Below are 18,768 nucleotides of genomic sequence, written 5' to 3'. Positions count from 1 at the left end.
TATTTTTTTTTTTTTTTTTTTTTAATCCCAAAAAAAATTATTTTGCTAATAATAGAATAAATTGTTCTTGTCTTTTCAATCTGCTTTTTTCTGTTTCTCTGTCCAGTGTCAAGTACCATGATAATAATCATTGTCCTCGCTGTGATCATTCCTGAAATTATTATTGCCATCATTTTGGGAATCGTCCTGTACTATCGCAGAAAGAAGCAGAAAAAGAAGAGGGAATTGGAAGCTGCTGAAGGTGAGTGTTGCAGCATCATCGTTCACCGCCTCATCCTTACATCCTCATTTTTCCAGAATACAATGTGGCCCCTGTCAGTGGGGCATTAGAATACACCGACTGCCCCCCCCCCCCCCCTGCAGAGGGTAAAAGTCCCTCAATGGGGGTCCTGGATATGACCTTAAACTATATCCAGTGGTGAGGCCCCAGCTTGTGGGCTTTGGGGAGTATGGAGCCACCCTTTAATTACCATTGCTCCCAGGTCCACTCTGACCCGGAGTGGTAGTACCTGTTAGGGTTCCAACTATGGGTTGAATAGAAACCAACTTGAAAACAACAAATATATTCTATCAAAAATTTTTTCTTCAAAATCTTTGGATTCGGCATTAAATAACCCGAAAAGGGTTGATATGCAGTAAAACAAAAACAACCAACCAACTAGATTACAATGTAATCTTATTTTTCTTTTTTCTTTTTTTTAATAATCTCGTCTTCAGATTTTTTAAATCTTTTTTTAATCCTTCTGAAAATCAAACATTTTTTCCAATTATGGATAACCCTTAAGGTTTTTTCCATCTCTCTTGAACACTAGTCCAGCTTCATAATATCAGGTCAGTGCAAAAGTTTTTGCTAGTTTTTAAGACATTTGAAATGATTGTCATTTATTTTCTGCATATTATTACATAAACATATCACCATGATTAAATTTAATAACTTTCTTTCAAATTATTGCATCCTGGTGCTACCAGATCAGGCTGCCCTGTGGCTTCCTGAGACGAAATGCGCCTACATTGCATTGACGTTTTTTTGTTTTCTGATCTTTTTTGTAAAACTTAATTATGTTCTGCAAAACCAAAAACAAAAACAACAGCCTATTCCCCCCCCCCTTTTTATTTTATTTTTTCCTACCTTACTCCCGGTCCTGGATATGACCTTAAACTACATCCGATGGTGAGGTCCGGCTTACGGGCTTGGGGAGTGTGGAGCCACCTCTTAATTGCCATTGCTCCCAGGTCCACCCTGACCAAAAAGAAAGAAAAAGAAAACAAATATATTCTATTAAATTATCTATTTATTTATTTATTTATTTATTTTTTTGCCCTGTCGGTAGGGCATGAGAACAAACCGACTGCCCCCCTGCAGAGGGTAAAAATCCCTCAATAGGGCAACCAGTTAGCCGTGGGTTGCTACCCATAAAGTCTTAGGATGTGATCCTGGTGATTGAACGAACCTAAACCAGGATACATAGAAGTTTAGGCACCGCAACACATTACTTTGGCCCTTACTTCGATTAGACGGGCGGTCGGAGAGGCCCGATTCGATCAATCGGCCAGTCACGCCAAGCCCCACCATATATTGCCCATTCCAAAAACTCACGACTAATACAACACATCCCCCCTCTCCCACAAATAACCCTACTCCCTAATATATGATGGAAAGCGGTGGCTGAGGGTCAATCGATTAGGTGTGAATATCGATGACGAGGCTGTAAACCCCTCAGGATTGCTACAGATCCCATAGCAATATCAAGAGAGAACAGATAATCATTATGATACCACCAAAGTCGGTTATATCATCATTGTATCCCTGTAGAGGCTGGGCGAATGGGTTTTTCCCCCAGGCTCTTCCCAAATAGGACTCCGAGGTGGGTGGGGAACAAAGATGACGAAAAAAGAAAACAAAATATATGGCTTATTCCTCCCAAAAACCACCCAACCACCCAAAGAGAACCCACTCTGATGTCTCTGACATCAGTAGCTCTGACGAAGAGACGATAAAACCAAGGAACTCAACATTCGTAGTAATAGAATCAATGGAGGAAACTCCTTTGAGCAAACTATCACCTTTTAAAATTGAAAAAAATCTTAAAACTCTAAAACCAAAGTCTATTAAAAACAATTTAACGGCAGCCTACTAATAGAAACCCATAACGAAGAACAAACTAAAGAAATATTGAAACTAAAGTTATTTGAAAACATCAAAGTCAAATGCTACAGACATCCAACCCTAAATACCTGCAAAGGAGTAGTGAAAAGCCACGAACTTGCACTTTGTCCCTTGGAGGAAATCCGGACAAACTTACAGAAACAGAATGTGTTAGATGTTCGCAGAGTTCAAATTAAAAAAAACGGTGAGAAAATCGATATCAATACATATATACTAACTTTCGATTCCCTCACCATACCCAAAGAAGTGAAAGTCGGATATATGAAAATAAATGTAGAAATTTATATTCCAAACCCCCTCCAATGCTTCAAGTGCCAGAAGTTTGGACACCATCAAGATCGGTGCACACGATTACCAGTGTGTGGAAGATGTGGAGAAAGTGGCCCACACATTGACTGCAGAAAAGATTTCAAGTGTGCCAACTGCCTGGGAAACCATGGCGCTGGCTCTAGATATTGCGAAATATGGAAAAGAGAAAAAGAAGTGACCAAACTAAAACATATAAAGAATATATCCTACCCAGAGGCCAGGAAAATCATCGAAACTAAAACATATGCAGATGCAACAAAAAAAACTAATCCAATCAACAATCAAAATGGTCATATACATATAACGGATACAACTGACAAGAAAATTGATGTCCTAAGCAAACTAATAAAGGAAATGAAAGAACTATTAGAAGAAATGAGGAAAATGAATAGTGCAATGTCTGCAACCAATCCAAGGATAATATTAAGTAAAGACACTACTGAACCACAAAAAGAAACAAAACCACAAACCATTTCTACAAAAACAACCGAACAACCATCAAACACATCACAAGCCAGAAAAGAATCAAAAATCCCCCCAGACAAAAAAAACAAAACAAACAAAAACAGGAAAAGAAAGATCCCGATCTATATCTCGAACAGGGACTCCGACAGAAAATAGATTTGAGGGATTGGAGACGATGGAAGTTGAACACAATTCCAAATGATGAACAAAATATTACAATGGAATATCAGAGGGATAAAAGCAAACCAAAATGAACTCACATTATTAATAACAAATATGAGCCCAGCACTTGTCTGTCTACAGGAGACCTTTCTGAAAGAAAATAATACCATCAACATAAAACACTACACATCTTACAACTACATAAATAAAGATACGGACAGAGCTTCTGGAGGCACATCAATACTTGTGAAGAATGAAGTCCCTCAAAGACAAATAAATATAAACACAAACTTGCAAGCAATTGCAGTTTCAGTGACTCTACATAGAACTATAACACTTTGCTCAATATACATCCCTCCAAAAGATACAATCAACGAAACTGAGATAACTCAATTAATAAAACAACTCCCTAAACCCTTTTTTCTACTAGGAGATCTCAACAGTCACAATGTAATATGGGGAAGTAAAGAAACAAATAAAAAAGGAAAAGAAATAGAAAACATAATAAATAAAAATAATCTATGCCTCCTTAATAATCAAAACTACACCTATATGTACCCAGCAACAGGTACTTTCACCGCCATTGACCTTACCTTATGTGATCCTTCCATATATATGGACTATGACTGGAAAGTACACAATGACACCTGTGGGAGTGATCATTTCCCAATCATCCTGGAAAGTCTAAGTACTAGCACTGAACAAAAAACACCCAAATGGAACCTACATAAAGCGGATTGGGAAGACTTCCAGGAACAGTGCAAAAACCAATTAATTATCGAAAAGAATGATGAAGATGACCATTTGAACTACTTCATTAAAACACTCACAAACATAGCAAATAGTACCATACCGAAAACAACCAAAACCAACAATCACAACAAACCTTGGTTCACAAAAGAATGCAGAAAAGCCATCAGAGCTCGACGAGCTGCCTTGAGAAAATTCGAAAAGTATCCAACAAGCGAAAATCTGGATTTCTTCAAAAACAACAGAGCAAAAGCCAGACGAATCATAAAGGAATCCAAAAGAACAACTTGGAGAAATTATATATCCAAAATTAATGTGAATACCAAGGCGAAAACAGTTTGGAACATGATGAGGAAAATAGAAGGAAAGTGTAGTAGTACACCAATATCCCACATCTCTAAAGGCAACAAAATATACACCGATCAAAAAGACATTTCCAATAACCTGGCAGATAATTTATCAAAAATTTCATCATGTGACAGACAAACAGAGAAATTCAAAAAGATTAGAGAAAAGGAAGAGAAAAAGAAAATTCTATTTAAATCACAAAATACTGAAAAATACAACCAACCTCTTACCTTGCCTGAATTAAAAGAATCGCTAACCAAATCCCATGACACAGCTACAGGGCCCGATGAAATTCCATATGAAATCCTCAAAAAACTTCCAGAAACCTCAATGAAATACCTACTTGAAATTTTCAATATTATATGGTCCAGTGGAAACGTACCCGAGACCTGGAAAGAGGCCACAATAATACCAATCCCCAAATCTGAAAACTCAAACATCCAATCCCAATCAAGTAACGTCTCAGATCCATTGAATTTCAGGCCAATAGCTCTAACAAGTTGCATTTGTAAGACCATGGAAAGGATTATAAACAAAAGACTAATCTGGTTCCTGGAAACAGAGAATCTTATTACAGAATTTCAAATAGGATTCAGGAAAAACCGAAGTTCAATAGACCACATAGTCAGACTTGAAACCTTCATCAGAGAAGCCTTTGTAAGGAAGGAACATTTAACAGCAGTGTTTTTTGACATGGAAAAAGCCTACGATACTGTGTGAAAGTACGGTGTTACAAGGGATCTGAAGGCGCTTGGACTAAAAGGCAGAATGCCAATTTTTATTGAAAATTTTTTAAAAAATAGACGGTTCAGAATAAAGGTTGGCACAGCTCTCTCGGACTTGAAAGAACAAGAGAATGGAGTACCTCAAGGGAGTATACTGTCAGTGACCCTGTTCAGTATCCGAATTAACATTGTAAAAAACATTAACCCTGGGGTAGATTGCTCCCTATATGTGGATGACTTCCTAATATGCTGTAGATCTAGATATATATCTATAATAGAAAGGAAGCTTCAATTGTGCTTAAACAAAGTAATGAGATGGACGGAAGAGAATGGATTTAGATTCTCCAAAAGAAAAACGAAATGCATGCATTTCTGCAAACTAAAGAACATGCATAATGATCCTGTCCTAACCATGGAAGGAATGCCCATACCCGTTACTGACCAGTACAAATTCTTAGGGATTTTATTTGACAAAAAGTTAACATTCATCCCACACATAAACTATCTGAAAAAAAATGTAACAAAGCTGTAAATCTTTTGAGAGTGGTAGCACATACCGATTGGGGTGCAGACAGGGAAACACTCCTTAAACTTTACAGAGCACTAGTCCGCTCAAAGCTAGACTACGGTTGTTTCATATATGGATCAACCCGAACATCATATATAAAAAGCCTAGACCCTATTCACCATACTGGCCTAAGATTGGCCCTAGGAGCATACAGAACTTCCCCCGTGAACAGTCTATACACGGAAGCACACGAACCCCCACTAGATCTAAGGCGAGAAAAGTTAGCCCTTCAATATTTACTGAAACTGAAGTCTTGCCCAAACAACCCTGCATACCAATGTACCTTCCATCCTAAATATGAAGAACTCTTTAACATGAGAAGAAAAACTATCAAAACGTTCGGGCTCCGAATGAAGGAAAGCATTGAAGAATCGAAAATTCCAATCTCCAGCATTCACAACTTCATACTGCCTAAAACACCCCCATGGACCATGAAACAAGTTGAAATAAAACTCAACCTAAACAAAAAGTCCAAATCTACCACAAACCCTATTGAATACCACGACGAACTTCAACATTTAAAATTACAATATTCAGACTACACCTTTATCTACACAGACGGGTCTAAAAGCAACAATCACAAAACCACAATGAAGAGAAATCTTCAAAATGAAGCATCTATATTCACTGCAGAGACTATAGCTATCGATCTAGCACTCAACATAATTTCAGAGGAAACCACCAAAAACTTCATCATTCTCACTGACTCTCTATCAGTCCTATTATCTATACAAAATCAAAAACAAGAAAATCCACTAACAACAAAATTAATAGAAAAAATCAATATCCTTTCAACTACTAAAAACATTATTCTTGTCTGGATCCCCAGCCATGTGGGGATCAAAGGCAATGACAGGGCAGATATAGCTGCAAAAAGATCTTCTCACCTTCCAACTGACAATTTTAAGATTCCACATACTGATCTTAGACCCCAGATAAAAGCATACATACAGGAAAAATGGCAACTGCGGTGGAGTCAGCAAGAGGGCAACAAATTATACTCAATCAAACCTGAACTTAAGGAACGATGTCCGGACATCAAGAGATCACGCCGAGAAGATATGATACTGACTCGGCTGCGCATAGGGCACACCAACTTTACTCATTCTTATATACTAAATGGAGAATCGGCGCCAGAGTGCATCCCATGCCAGGAGACACTCACAGTAAAACATATCCTAGTTCGGTGTGATGACCTTGCCCCAACTAGAAAATTATATTATACAGAAAGCAATATGGAAGACCTTTTTGAAAAGGTCAACTCAGCAAATATTCTAGCATACCTAAGGAAAGTAAATTTATATAAGAAAATTTAAGGAAATTTAAAGTTACCCAAATATACACATCCATGTATAAATACAACATTTAATTTCTTAGTTCAATTTTATAAAAAAAGGGAGGAAAGGCTGAAAAAGTCATTCCCCCCTCCCAATAAAAAAAGTTTAAAAAAAAAAAAAAAAAAAAAAAAAAAAGGACTCCGGCATTAAATGACCACATAGGTTGATATGCCGTAAAACCAATCAATCAATCAATCAAACATATTATTGCATCATTCATATGTTCTGAAATATTCTCACCAATGTTCACCTGAAAATGATCTTTAGTCAACAAGAAGCTACTGACCAAAGATCTAGGGGAATTTGGTTGGGAAATCTTGCCCCATCCTGCTTATTCTCCTGACCTAGCTCCTTCGGATTATATCTTATTTCGATGATTACAAAACTATTTAGATGACCTTAGGTTAACATCACGAGCAAAGAGTGAACATGAGTTGGATTCATATTTCACATCAAAACTTGAATTTTATTTTAATTTTAAAACTTACAGAAATTTATAAGCTTATTGATGAATGTTATGAATAAAGATTTCTAAAGATTTTCACTTTTTGGAATAAAATTCTGATTGTGGTTACGTCTGTAATTAGTGAAAACATCGAAAAATATTCCATGCCATAAATCTGAGAAAATCCTTTGGCAACAAATTTTGGCTTGTACTGTTCATTGCCTGACGCTGTAGTCTTGTTTTGTAAAGACCCATCGAGAAGAAATTACAAATATAAATGTGAAGCAAGTTGAATTAAATGCATACATTCTGCTTAAGTTTGGCTTTAAACTGCAGAAAACTTCATATAGGGTTCTGGATATTCTTTTGTTAATGTCATGTATATATGCAGCATATGCATATGTCCAGAGGTTTTTTGAGTTCAATTCAATGAGTAGACATTTTGCCATGAGATGAATTAACGCCAATTTTTTATGTTTGATACGGTGGTTAATAAATAATAGTTCAAAATCTATTAGTAAATTCTGTACCATTGTGAGAGCGGATACACTTTACTGCGCCGTAGGGGGTTATGTCAGCTAAGTATTTTTTGAGTTGCTAGCAAGGTTTTTGATTCCAAATTTGTTCTTTAAGAAATAGACCATTATTAAACTGGAATAATACAAAATTCAATGCATACTTGGAGTTTTCTCTACCTATCGGTCCTACGGAACCATTCAAATCACAGTGCACCAGTGATAGGATTTTTGTGGCCTTTTTGTCTGCCATCTTGTTTTAGTACTTTGACATTTTTTTTCTGGTGTACAAACTTCACTGTTTGTGAAGTTGTTAGTTTTTATTTTCGTTCTGTCGACCACATTCACTAATTTCTTGATATCTGGAATATTGCAGTGCCCAAGAATTATGGCAGGCAGTTTTGGATGGAACTACACTTTAAATAATATAGTCTTCCATTTTCTTTAATATCGAGTACAGTTCCATTTGGGCACACCAGTTTTTACTTATTGGGGCTAAAGTTTATATTTACACCTTTGTTTAATGGTGGCTTATACAGAAAATATATTTTCTTTAAATTTTGGGTTAGAAGAGCGTTTTCCAGAATACAGAAACAAAGTTCACCTTTATTTTATTTTTTTTTTTTTTTTTACAAGGAAGTCACCACTTATCAAGGCCTGGAGACCACTCGGGGATAAGGGTTATTGCATTTACAGTAATCAATGGGATAATATAGTAATCGCTAGTAATGGAGATCTGATAGTGTCTTACTTAAGGGGGTGGTTCAACAGGAACTTTATGTTGGATTTGAAGACATCCAAGTTGTAGTCAGGTGGGAAACAGGCAAACGGAAGTGAGTTCCACAGGCGTACCCTTCTAAGAAAGAAGCTTTGTTCATGGAATCTACATTTTGATTTAGGCACAGATAAATAGTGGGGAAAATTACTGACAGTGGTTTCAGCTAGACAGGTGTTTTTCGTGAAAGATTGGCGAGGGGGTGAACCAGAGATTGGAACTCAGACGAGCACTTGCCATGGAAATAACGATAAAACAACTATATTGTTCCTTAGTAAGATTTTAGCATCGCCTCTCTTTAAAACTATCATTTACTCGACTGCCATCATCTAGCTCTACAAAGTGACTCTGAGGGTTAAAGTTGGGATCAAAATTGATAAAAATCTGATTCCTTCGTAATTGTATGTGCCGTTGGCCCACAATCGACAAGAAAGTTATTACTATTTGTTGAAGTGTCAAATGTATATCAAAGTAAGAATGTATGTTCACTAACGGAGCTTTCCACATTTTTGATGGAGTTCCTTTTGCAATTTTTGTATCCAATACTGGAAACTTCTGTGGTTGGGTCGCCTACAATTATAGCAAATAATTTTCGTCCTTTTGTTAGAAAAATTGTTTTTTTGAAAAGTTGCAGTTTTTGAAAAGTTGCAGTTTTTATTTGGAGTAAACATATAATTTAATTCTGGTGTTTTTTTTTTAATTTTTAAATTTTTTTCAAGTTGGCATTTTTGAATTTCATGGTATTTGTAGATTCGTTTGTTTCTCGATCATTTTCTTGTTTCCTCATAACTCCTTAGTGCTACCTTGAATTGACTAAAAATCATGGGTTTTTCTTTTTGAGTTATCATGGTTGTAAACGGCTTAAAGTCACTTGGCAACCCTTTAAGGACCATGGAGATTAACAAACTGTTGCTAGTAACTTACACAGACACTTTTTGACTGAATTTGCTGTTTTGGCCCTTATAATGTAATCGTCTCGGCTTCCATACATTTTAGAGATGTCAGTTCAGTATATAAAGATATAATTTTGTGTTTTTCTTTCAATAAATAAAGCTCTCTTAATATGTTCTTTGCTTTGCAGCCATCATTCAAGACTTCTCGCATAACCAGAGATAGACTTCTGTCATCTAAGCATTGTATTAATTCTGAAAAAAAATAGTTACATTCTTTTCAATAAACTCCATCGGTTTTCAGATTGTGCCTGAATTACTTTGTAATTTTTGTATTTGTAAATATCTCAAACATTTCACTGGCCACAATTCGAATTTTGAATCCAGTCCTCATACATCCAAATACCGAATGCTAGGCCCATAACCTTTTGAATTGAAAGCCATTTTTGCCTTTAGAAGCAAAGAAAAAAATCTTGTTCCAAACAAAATAGCCTTCGTCAATTGGAGAAGCTTTGAATTGTAAAAACCAAAATGAAGACGAAGAATAGGTTTTATATTGGATAGTCGATCTGTACTAGTGTTGAATTGTAAAAGTCTGCAGACAGAGGGCAAATTCCTTCTGCTGTTGGACACAAAAAATCGTGTGGGAATGCTGAAAAATTCAGTATTTTTATGGAACAATTCTGGTTGCTGATTGGTTGCTAGCAGAGCATGTCTCCATTTGATTGGTCAGTTCCTATTTTCTTTAACCATACCCTCACATTATATAAGCATGTAAGCATTGTCTGAAGGTAGCAGTTTCAATCCTACCCAAAACATGCCAGAGGATTAGTTGGCCAAAGCATGGTGAGACGACAACTATAAAAAGGCAGTAATTACTAGGGATAATTTACATGACTCAGCATTCTTATCTCGTCATGGTTAATCACTTGAAGAAAGCCGAAATTATGTGCAGGAATTCTAAAAATACAATATTTTTATGGAATGATTCCGGTTGGCTACTAGCAGAACATGGCTTCATTTGATTGGTCAGTTTCTATCGGCAGTGTATATAAGTAGAATATTCCAATTTTCCGTAATTATACCCCTATATCAAATACTGCAACAGTTTTTAATTTTCCAGTTGAAAGTTTGAATTTGCAAAACTTTTGCACTGACCTGATACAAAAACTAACAGTGACAATGAGGATATTTGCATAGAATATAAAATATAAAAATATCTACACGATTTTATTAAGCATGTGTAAATGCTTTTGGTTGAAAAATTGAAAACAAAAAAGGATAGTAAATCTTGAAGCAGCTAGCAGTGATAATAAGAGTGTACATCTAGAATATATAACATACAATTAAATAAATGATTCTAAAACAAACGTTCATAAATATGTAAAAAAAAAAAAAATTCTTGACCATCGACTAGAAGCTAGCAGCAGAGTGAATAAGACTGTGATATTGCAAGTGGATATATATGTTGGTCATTGGTTTTGTTTAGTATTATTGGACTGGGATATTTTTCAGGAGAGCTGGAAAAAGGTAAATTATAAGATTATTATTTTGACCTTTCCTAATGTCTTGTAAGTCTTATTTCAATTTGGACATTTTTCGATTTTTATTTTTGATATTTGTGTGCTTATTTAGAATTACATTTAATTTAAAAAAACAATACAGAAAAATCTTTAAGTACTCCTCATGGAAACAAGATGTCATACTCCAAAAACCATGTAAATTGACGAAGTTTTTTTTTTGTTTGTTTTTTTCTAATTAAGAACATCAAATTTAACGTTTTTAACCGATTAAAAAGTATAAATTATTTTGAATACAAAACAAAATCTCTATAGTCGAATTGAATTGTCACCCTTGAATTTTGGCAAAATTTAAAACAATATGGCGGCTCCCAGATTCTGCCTAGCTTCCTTATAAAATTTGATTTTCTTAATTAAAAAAAAAGATTGTCCATTTTAATGATTTTTGGAATATGACATTTGTTCCATGACGAATATGTACATCAAAATTTTTCTGTGTTTTTTAAAAATTAGGTCAGATTCTAAATAAGAACTAATATCTGTTGATAGATAATTTAAAAATAGGCAAGATCATTGGAATACTGTCAAAAAGAATGGATTTAGATTCTGTGGTGTCTGTGTTTATTGCCGCAGTGCCTCCCTTTGGCAATTGTGACCATCATAGTTACACGAGAGGAGCAAGTAGAAGAGAGCTGAGAGAAAAAAGGAAACAAACAAAAAAATTTCAGTACTTTATTATTGTACCTATTTACTATGCCTCCCCACGGGACAGAGTTAGACACCAGGGTCGTTTTTTAACATGGAGAAAAGGTACAAAAATAAAAATTGTCTCAGTCGTGAAGGATTTCTCCTCCACCGAAAGAGAACAAGAAATAGAAGTGCAGCATCTGAAGAACAGATACTACACTTTGGTCCCGAAGGCCAAAGCGAAATTTGACAGCTGAAAAATTGAATTTTCAACAAGTTTTTTTTTTTTTTTTTTTTTTTTTTTTTTTGGTCAATTTCAACAATAAACAACGTTGTCTACTTAACTGTTATGTCATAATTAGTTAAATATTTCTGGAATATTACATAAAACACGCATTTCATTATTCAACAAAAAAAAATTATTTCTTTCATTCATACGTTTTCAACACTTTTCATAAATGAATTATCTCCCCTGCTAATATAAGCATGTTTAAAGCTAAAATTGCTAATTTCTTTGAAAACTATTTTCCTTAATTTTCTATCTTCTCGTTTTTTTTGTTTGTAATTTTTGGATATGTTCGTTACTGTGACATGACAATTCAGTAGATATTGTTTTCACTTGAAATTCAAAATATCAATTTTCAAATTTCACTACCTTAATGAAAAAAAATTCCTGTTTTCTTCAAAATATTGAATCTGAAAGCCTATAATTGTATACTTAATCAAAAATCAAATTATATTTTAATCACTAAAAAATTTGATTTTCAAGAATTTTTTATGTAAAATTTTTCTGTTAAACGATGAAACAAAATAGGTTCATTTTTATTAAAGTTTCAAAAAGAAAATTTGTTTGCTTCAAATTTTGCCAACAGAAATTGTAACTCCATTACAAAGTCGTCAAATGAAAAACCAAAATGGATACAACTTGAGCTTTTAAAGCAATTGTCTGTATAATGACGAATACACTCAATGTATGAATGTTGAATGAATGTATGAATGTATGAATTGTTGGGAGGAATGTATTGAATTGTACTCTTGACTGATATGTGACACAATGACATATGGTTTGATTCTATCAATTTTTGTCACGTGTTCTTCACATCAAATTCTAAATTAGAGAACGAGTTTTCGATGAAAAGTAAATGTAGTGGAGTCATCACCATGGTAACACTATCTCTTAAAAATAGAACAAAAGGCATGTTATGTTAAATGCTCAAGAAAACTTTTCAAAACAAGTTAAATTTCTCTGTACTACAAGCAAGAATAAAAAAAACATTTCCAAGGATTTAAAAAAAACAAAACAAAAAAACGTTTCTCTTACGTTGTGTTGTCTCGGTGTATTTACTGGTAATTTCTTTTTTTTTTTTTTTTTTTTTTCATAAAATATCTTTGTTCTAACCCAAGTTGCATAACTTTATAGTTATGGCCTTTTGTTTCTCTTTTTTTTTTTTTGTTAAATGGTGGTAATTTGAAAATAATTTTAACCTGTAGGGAATTTAGGTGATTGTGCATTATAATTATATACCAAATCTAAGCATTCTAAATGAAAACACTATTGTATAATTATGCAAGCTGTTGAAATTTTTATGAATTTCAACAATTGCAAAAAGGATGAAGTAGAAAAAGAATTACAAAAAGTAAAATTTATTATTGCGGACAATTCTGTATGACAAACTGACTTATCTCCCTTGTTCTCACTTTTGCTGTTTCAAATCCGAAAATGGCAGTGATAATTTTTTTTTAATTGTAAAATATAGATCTTCCGGCAGGTTTACTATCATTTTTCGTAATTTAAATCTTTTTCATAATTTTGACATGACATGTAAGTACGCAAGAGTTTTTACTTAAAATTCATTTTTTTTTTTTTTTTTTTTTTTTTTTGTTAGATATGAAATGAGAATGTGCAAGCAGTGGAACTTGATTAAATTGAATTACATTTTAACCTTAACAACATGGTGCAATGCTTAACAAGAAAAACTAACAAACCAGAATCAAATTTATTTTGATAAAAAAAATGAAAGAGACTTATGTATTAATTTAATTTTGAAACTTAATTTAATTTGGATTTTTTCTTCTTCCCAATAAAAATCAGTTTTATAAATCTGATTCAGAGAACATTACAGAAATAAAATTTACAGAATTTTCTAATTTTATTCGTTAAAATAAATCTTTTTTTGTTTTTCTCCAAAGAAATTTCTTCTAATGTTGTTATTTGGATTACTTTTAACTTTATTTTTAAAGCAGCCGTCATCGGTACCTACAAGACAGGTAACACCCAACTCACACCTCCTCCTCTTCTTACCACTACCGTCTCAATGTATATATGTGCTTCTGTGTCTGTGTCCACATTTTCTTTTATTGTTTCAAAAATGTCAAGCATTCTTGTTAGGTTCATTCTATTATATTTGAATCATGCAAGAAGTCAAAAGGTTAAACGATTTCAGCCATTGTGTGGAACTTTATCACTCTTCACTTGTTGTTGAATGATGATCAATACATGTTTTGCAACATATGTAATAGATTGCTGTCAAATACCCAGACAACCTTATAGTAAGCTACTTCCACCCCACTCTTTTAGTATGTGTTGACTTCTCCCCTTCCCACTCTTTTAGTATGTGTTGACTTCTCCCCTTCCCACTCTTTTAGTATGTGTTGACTTCTCCCCTTCCCACTCTTTTAGTCTGTGTTGACTTCTCCCCTTCCCACTCTTTTAGTATATGTTGACTTCTCCCCTTCCCACTCTTTTAGTATATGTTGACTTCTCCCCTTCCCACTCTTTTAGTATGTGTTGACTTCTCCCCTTCCCACTCTTTTAGTATGTGTTGACTTCTCCCCTTCCCACTCTTTTAGTATATGTTGACTTCTCCCCTTCCCACTCTTTTAGTATGTGTTGACTTCTCCCCTTCCCACTCTTTTAGTATGTGTTGACTTCTCCCCTTCCCACTCTTTTAGTATGTGTTGACTTCTCCCCTTCCCACTCTTTTAGTATATGTTGAGTGTTATCACCCTTCATTACAATGGATCTAACATTTAATGTCGCTTGCATGATTTGTTGTGATGTCTTTAAAATAAAAAAACATTTAATATCACAAGATATTAAAAAGAAAAACGTTTTTGTTTGTATCCTTGTTTTTGTACTAACAATGTAACATGTCTTTTTTATGAAATTTTGAGCTACAAGTTGTCCCATTATATAAGTTGCAGAATTTTCTCTCTATTAGAGCTTTTAGAGATGTGTGTGTGTGTATATATATATACACACACACACACACACACACACACACACACTATCATTTACTTTTGGGGTGGAGAGGGCTCCCATAAGCCGTGGTGAAGGCAACCTTTCTAGGAGAAGCAAATCTCTGATTTAAAAAAACCATAAAGTGGGAGACCAGTACCCGCATTAAGCTGGTCTGCAGTTTAATTTGTTGCTGGCTATCTTGCTCTTGCTTGTTGCTGGATCTCAACATTTTGAACTGAGAGAGAGACTTAGCTGTCGTACAAAGCTAAGACTCTGTAACATCATCTTTGTATAGATACTCCCTCAGGCATTTGGGCTCATGGATTTTAAATGTCTGAGGGAGTGGCACTCGTCTGACAAGACGTTGCAATCATCATATACACACTAGCAGTTCAGCCCAGCTTTGCTCAGGCCCTATGTACTATTCATAACTTTATGTGCATATGTATATATATTAAAAAGTTTGATTCGTGTCCAGGTAACCTACATCTAAAATTTAAAGTGTTTAGCCCCAAAATTGGCAGAGGAATTTGGTAGCCTGTAAAGGTCAACTCTTTCAACTTTGACCTCTTGGCAGCCAAATTTTCGCCCAAAAACTGATTAAAAAGCTTGCATGTCTGAATACCCTTCATGTAAAATTTCAAATGTTTACACCCAAAATTGGCTGAATAGTTTGCTAGAGACTGCAAAGGTCAAATCTTTTGAACTTTGACCCCTTGGTAGATAAATTTTGGGCAAAACCCGATTAAAAAGCTTACCCTATGTCTGAATACACTTTATGTAAAATTTCAAATGTTTACACCAAAAATTGGTTGAGAGGTGAAATTTTTTAAAACTTTGAGCACTTAACATTACTTGTTTTGGGCTCAAATCAAGTTAAAAAGTTTGAGCCATGTTCAAGGAACCTACATCTAAATTTCAAGTGTTTAGATCTGAAATTGGTTGAGGAGTTTTGTAGAGTTTTCAAAGGTCAAATTGTTGAACTTTGACCCCCTGACAGCCAAATTTCTGGCTGAAAACCAATTAAAAGATTTTCCCAAATCTCAATACCCTTTATGTCAAATTTCGAGTCTGTAGACTGAAAATTGACAGAGTAATTTGGTAGGGAAATGTACACACAGACAATTTCACTTATATATATATATATATATATATATATATATATATATATATATATATATATATATATAAATAAATAAATTGCACAACCTATTAGTATTAATATACAAAACTGAAAAATTGGTTACATTAAGTATCTTTAGACTTGTGGGTTGAGTTTACAGTGTGTCCGTGAAATCGAATGTAGACCTAATGTATGGCACCAATTGAAATAAAATTAAAATATTTGTGAGAGAGTATATATATATATATATATATATATATATATATATATATATATATATATATATATATTTCCAACAGAAAATCAAACATTTGAAGTTGGAAATCTTAAAATAACTTCCTAAAAAGACCTTGAAGCCAAAAAATATGAAAAAGAAATAAGTGATAAAATATTGGACCAAATTTGCTCCTGATCAACACAAATATTCATCATAATTAATTGATACAATCCAAGGGAGATAACTCTAAAGTAATGATCACCGAATTTAATTTTTCATTTAACTTTTTTACGATTTTGTCAATAATCTTAAAATTCACATTTTTCCTAACAACCAACATGACATAAATTTTGGCAAGATTTGATTTAAAAGAAAATTAATTTTGGAAAATTAATTCATGAAAAATAACTAGAATGGTAAATGTAAAATGCAAATTTACAAGCAAAATGTAGTACCTGTTCTAATTTCAGTTCCTTTTACATAATACTAGAGATATGCTAGCAGGTCGCCTGGCATTGCCCAGTCATAAAGTATGCTTAAATATGATGTGTTTTAATTTATGCAGATTTCATATTTATTATTAGAAAGACAATTCTTTAGTGATTATTATATTGTACCCAATAAATAGTGATTTCAAAAAGGGGGAAAAATGACTTTAGTGCCATCGACTAAAATCCAAACCAAAATATTTAGCTGTTCAGCGTTATTCACTACAATCTAATCTAAAGACACATGGCTATCAAAGCTTTAAAAATTAACACACTTAAACATATAAATGCATATTTGTGCATGCGTAGAGGATGCACATTAAGTCAGCTTATACCTGTCAAGTTCCAATTTTTCAGTTTTGTGATTTAGCAGCTATTTTTACTAGCTGTAAACAAAATCGAATTTGTTCCACATGTCTGAATCTCCTATATATCAAGTTTCAGGTCTGCTGGACCAAAAAATGACACTAGTTTGGTAGAGATCATTCCATACACATAAGATCACTTTTATATATATATACTAGCTGGCCACCCAACATTGCCCAGATATAAAATATATTTTAATTTTTACATATTTTATATTTATTATTATAGAGCTAATTATTTATTCATTATTATATTGTACCCAATATATAATAGTGATTTCAAAAGTAAAATAAAGATTGTAGTACCATCAACTAGAATCGAAATCAAAACATTTAGCTCTTCAGCATTATTTGTTACTGGCTGATCTAAATCCATACACAAATAAAAACTTAAAAAAAAAGTAACGTTATTAAACGATATAAATGTATATTTGCCCATATGTAAAAATAACATGTTTAATGGACTTACATCTGCCAAGTTCCAATTTCAATTTTGACTCCTTAGCAACTATTTTTACCAGCTAAAAACCAAATTGAATTAGTTCCACAGGTCTGAATCCTTTATATATCAAGTCTGTAAACCAAAAATTAACAGGAGTTTGGTAGAGACCATTCGCCAGACAGACAGAACAGGTCATTTGTATTATGAAGTATATATATATATATATATATATATATATATATATATATATATATATATATTTCAAGAACCGGATTTCTTCTGTGGAAGACAAACTTTAAGTCGCCTGACGATGACTTGTAGTTTTAACCAACCATCTGTCCGAAACATTAGCATGTCCAGTGTCACAACCATGTAAATTTGTCTGTCAATAAAAATATATATAGCACCTAGCTGAGGCTATCTTTTCTGGTCATACTCAGAATCGATGCATCTTTAGAGCTAAGTATAAGTATATGATGATTTTAATTAGGGAATGAAACACCAACGTTTTTGTATAGCTGACTTGCCATAAGTATATATTTATACTCCGAAATTATTTTATTTTTAGTGTTTTTTGGGAGAACCCAGGTTTAATCAGTCTGGGCATCCTGGATTTAGGATAATCTGATAGTTCATGTAACTGACTTCTCAGTTCCCTTTCAGTTTTGAAGGTTCTGAAAATGTTATGTGATTATATAAAGTTATGAAAACATAGCAATTAAACTACACAGAATCTGCGATGTTTCATTCCTGTAAGGATTAATCAGGCTAAAATTTACTTAACTCAATGGGATAGAGCATTCATTTATTCTTATAAATATAAAAGTGTAGTTTGATTATAAAAACTACTTGCATATACAATTGTAACTTAGATTAAGCTGATTGTATCTTTCCAGTTTATATTTTTGCAATCTACTGAAAACTTGAGATGTCTGTTGACATTATGCATCGGACAGTGGGGGTTATATTTGAAAGACGTTCCAATCTTTATAACTATGGATATTTTTTAAAAATAAAGATTTAAAATTTTTTTTTTTTTACAAACGAGTCACTGCTTATCAAGGCCCAGAGGCCACTCGGGGATAAGGGTTAATAAGTGTATGGTTGTCATGGGGATGGCTCATCAAGAACTTTTTCACGTTGGATTTGAAGGCAGCCATGTTGTAGTCAGCTGGGAAGCAGGCAAAGATGTTACTCAATTATGGTCAGTTATTTTTCTGGTCCTTAAA

General features: G+C 33.7%; 1 protein-coding gene across 5 annotated transcripts in view; it reads left to right on the top strand.

Moving 5' to 3' along the window:
* The window catches only part of LOC145278068 (uncharacterized), a 182,741-nt gene that overhangs the window by 142,593 nt on the left and 21,380 nt on the right, over positions 1 to 18,768 (top strand). For all 5 annotated transcript variants that reach the window (XM_080130318.1, XM_080130319.1, XM_080130316.1 and 2 more), the window contains exon 5: positions 107 to 241. In XM_080130318.1, coding sequence (XP_079986444.1) covers positions 107 to 241 — 135 coding nt within the window. The remainder of the gene's footprint in view (positions 1 to 106; positions 242 to 18,768) is intronic.

Source organism: Euprymna scolopes, chromosome 6, assembly GCF_053919585.1.
Source record: "Euprymna scolopes isolate OS-2025 chromosome 6, ASM5391958v1, whole genome shotgun sequence".
Classification (NCBI taxonomy): Eukaryota; Metazoa; Mollusca; class Cephalopoda; order Sepiida; family Sepiolidae; genus Euprymna; species Euprymna scolopes.
The sequence above is the reverse complement of the archived record's forward strand: the minus strand, read 5'-3'. Positions and strand labels throughout refer to the sequence as shown.